Raw genomic sequence first — 2,826 nt, 5'->3', positions numbered from 1 at the left:
TTTTTTTCGTTGCCCCTATTTCGCTACGCCACATACACATACCTAAACGGATGTGAATAAACTCAGTTGAGCGTTAATGCACAAAGCAGCTTGCATATATACATATATGTATGAACATAAATATTTATGCATAGTTGTATATATGTATGTATGTATGTATATTAGTATTTGAACTTGCATACGTACATACATATGTGCAAACGAACGTCAACCAAAGGTCGAATCCACAAGAAGTCTGATTAACGTTGGAGAAAAGGCAGGAAAAAGAAGAACGGAAACATTGAAAGTGGCCAATCGAGTTTATGCTTCAACAATTAATTAATTAAGTGGAAAAAAAAATTTAATTAATAATAAAATTAATTAATTAATAAGAGGATATCTAAAAATTGTTAATGATTATTTAAAAAATATCGTGGTTGGTAATTAGCTGGTAAGTAAAGTGGCACATGGAAGTAGTTTTTTGCAAAATACGTTTCTCCGACATTTCCGTGCTACGACGAGAAGACATTTGCAAAGCGAGTATTCACCGTTTCCCGATACAGGGTTGTAATTGATGGTAAGTGACGCCACTAGTTGCACTTCCGTTAAGAAATCGATACTGAATTAAATTTTGTACCTAGATGTGTGTACCATACCAAGTTATTTGCTTAATTTGCGACAAAAATTATTGAAAAAAGATGAACAAGACAAAGTTTTATAAATTTTATAACCTTAATATGACAAAAGCTCGAATAAGTTGCTGGTTAAAACAAAACACACTTAAAAATGAAATATATGTACATAAGTATATGTTATGCTTTTAAAAAAATTACCAAAAATTAATCTGGCTACAATAAATGCAATAATCATTAAGTAATTCATGACAAACAAAATTCTTACCCATATACCTACCTGTGCAAGAATAACTAGCGCGATAACACTGTCGCATGCAACCCTGCTCGTGCTGCCATTATCGTTGCCCTTTTTTGTTTTATCCGAAACAACATCACAAAACGAAATCGGCGCAAACCAAGTGACGGAAAAGAAAAAGCTTGCTCTTTTTGTACGTACGCCTTGTTTCCTTTTCCTTTAATTTTAAGTTTTTGTTTGAGAAATTCAACATTTTCCAAATGTTTTTCCAGATTTCACTTCAGCTGTATTCGCATTCAAGGTAGGCCCAGCATTACTGCAATAAAGGCGAACCGCCTAAAAAAATTGGCATAGAAAATGGTAGGCGGCGTCGGCGGTGGCGACAATAAAGTTGTGGCCACTTTGCGAGCGGATGGAAGTGTCTATCCTGCTAGTGGAACTTCCATTGGGCAATTAGTGAATTTAATGAACTACAAGATTGTAAGTATTCTAGCGCGCTACAATTAGTTAAATTTTGCACTCAATGATTTTCCATTTGTTTTGTTTCACATTCGTCGGGGCCTACTTCAGCGCACTGAAGTGGACGTAAGCAATAAGACGCTCAATACATTCAGTGCTCCCACGACTGTTGTTGATCTGGGAAAACAATTATTACATTACGCGCGAGACGGTGATCTGAAAGGAGCGAAAAATATGTTGTCGCGCGGTGCTCCTTTCACCTCGGATTGGGTAAGTGTCACTTCACGGAACTCCCCACAACTTTTTGGAAATCTTTGTACGTATGTTCATTTCTTCAGTTATTAATGTTTGTTTATTTCAGTTGGGTATGTCAGCGTTACACTTTGCGGCTATGAATAACCAATATGAAGTTTGTGATGCTCTACTAAAAGGCGGGATAAATAAGGACTCTAAAACAAAAGTTGATCGCACACCTTTGCATATGGCTTGCTTCTATGGCAATGAACGCATAGTGGAACTATTACTATCCAAGAAATGTTTGGTAAATCCGCGAGATATGGTATGTAGAATATGAAAATCAAGTTATATGTAATTCTAACATAGGAAATCTTGTTAATTTAAATTAAAAAAATTCTGTAGCTACGAATGACGCCACTGCATTGGGCAGTTGAAAAAGGCCACAAATCCATAACACGTCTTCTGCTTAAACACAACGCCGATGTTACTATAACATCAAAATTCGGCAAAACACCGATTGCAATTGCAGTAATGACGGAACAAGCGGATTTACTCGAGGAACTGGAATTAGCGCGACAATCGCAAATTAACCGCAAATATAATGAAGAACATGAGGTGAGAATAAAATAGCTTTTAAATGTCGAAAAAGTGTTAGTTATACTTGTAATGCAACATTTAGAATTGTTAAACGAAGTTACATGCTTTAAATTTAATTTTATTTGTGCTTTTCTGTTTGTGCTTATCTGTCAAAAAAAAAAAAAATGCGTGCATTCACATTCTTATGTTAAAAAAAAAATCATAAATATGCTCGCAGGTGCGGTCCAAGCGATTCAGAGTAGGTACCCAAGTTAGCTTGATTAGTTTTTGTGTGTATTATTAACAATTTGGCAAAACGATTATTCCAAAATAATAACATCTATCCTAATATGCATTTGTATGTATTCTAGTAGCTTGCTTTTCTAAATTGCATTGTTCTTTATGCAAATCAGGAAATTGAAATAATATGTATTGTAATGTTATTTTAATGTTTCAGAAGGAAACGTCTGAAGCCGTGAACTCCATAATGGGCATATCGAATTTTGTGTCCGAAGATGCAGGAAATTCAACAAAAATTGTTTTGGAAGTAGATGACGATTTGACAAATAATAGCGATTACGCAGAAGCCAAAATATCTGATTTGGCAAATATCAAGGGTAGTTATCATTCATTGAGAATTTAAATGCATACTTCTACAATATTTATTTTGTCGTTTCTCTTCTATAAAGAAACGGGCGTGTTAGA

General features: G+C 34.8%; 1 protein-coding gene across 1 annotated transcript in view; it reads left to right on the top strand.

Moving 5' to 3' along the window:
• The first annotated feature begins 419 nt into the window (after positions 1–419).
• Positions 420–2,826, top strand: part of LOC118747106 (GA-binding protein subunit beta-1-like) — a 17,277-nt gene continuing 14,870 nt past the window's right edge. The window contains exons 1-8 of the mRNA XM_036481096.1: positions 420–1,042; positions 1,122–1,329; positions 1,420–1,578; positions 1,670–1,867; positions 1,948–2,160; positions 2,360–2,380; positions 2,579–2,738; positions 2,811–2,820. Coding sequence (XP_036336989.1) covers positions 1,207–1,329; positions 1,420–1,578; positions 1,670–1,867; positions 1,948–2,160; positions 2,360–2,380; positions 2,579–2,738; positions 2,811–2,820 — 884 coding nt within the window. The 5' untranslated portion in view covers positions 420–1,042; positions 1,122–1,206. The remainder of the gene's footprint in view (positions 1,043–1,121; positions 1,330–1,419; positions 1,579–1,669; positions 1,868–1,947; positions 2,161–2,359; positions 2,381–2,578; positions 2,739–2,810; positions 2,821–2,826) is intronic.

This window comes from Rhagoletis pomonella, unplaced genomic scaffold, assembly GCF_013731165.1.
Source record: "Rhagoletis pomonella isolate Grant_MI unplaced genomic scaffold, Rhpom_1.0 Rhpom_scaffold_00011, whole genome shotgun sequence".
Lineage (NCBI taxonomy): Eukaryota > Metazoa > Arthropoda > Insecta > Diptera > Tephritidae > Rhagoletis > Rhagoletis pomonella.
This window is presented reverse-complemented; position numbering and strand designations above follow the sequence as displayed.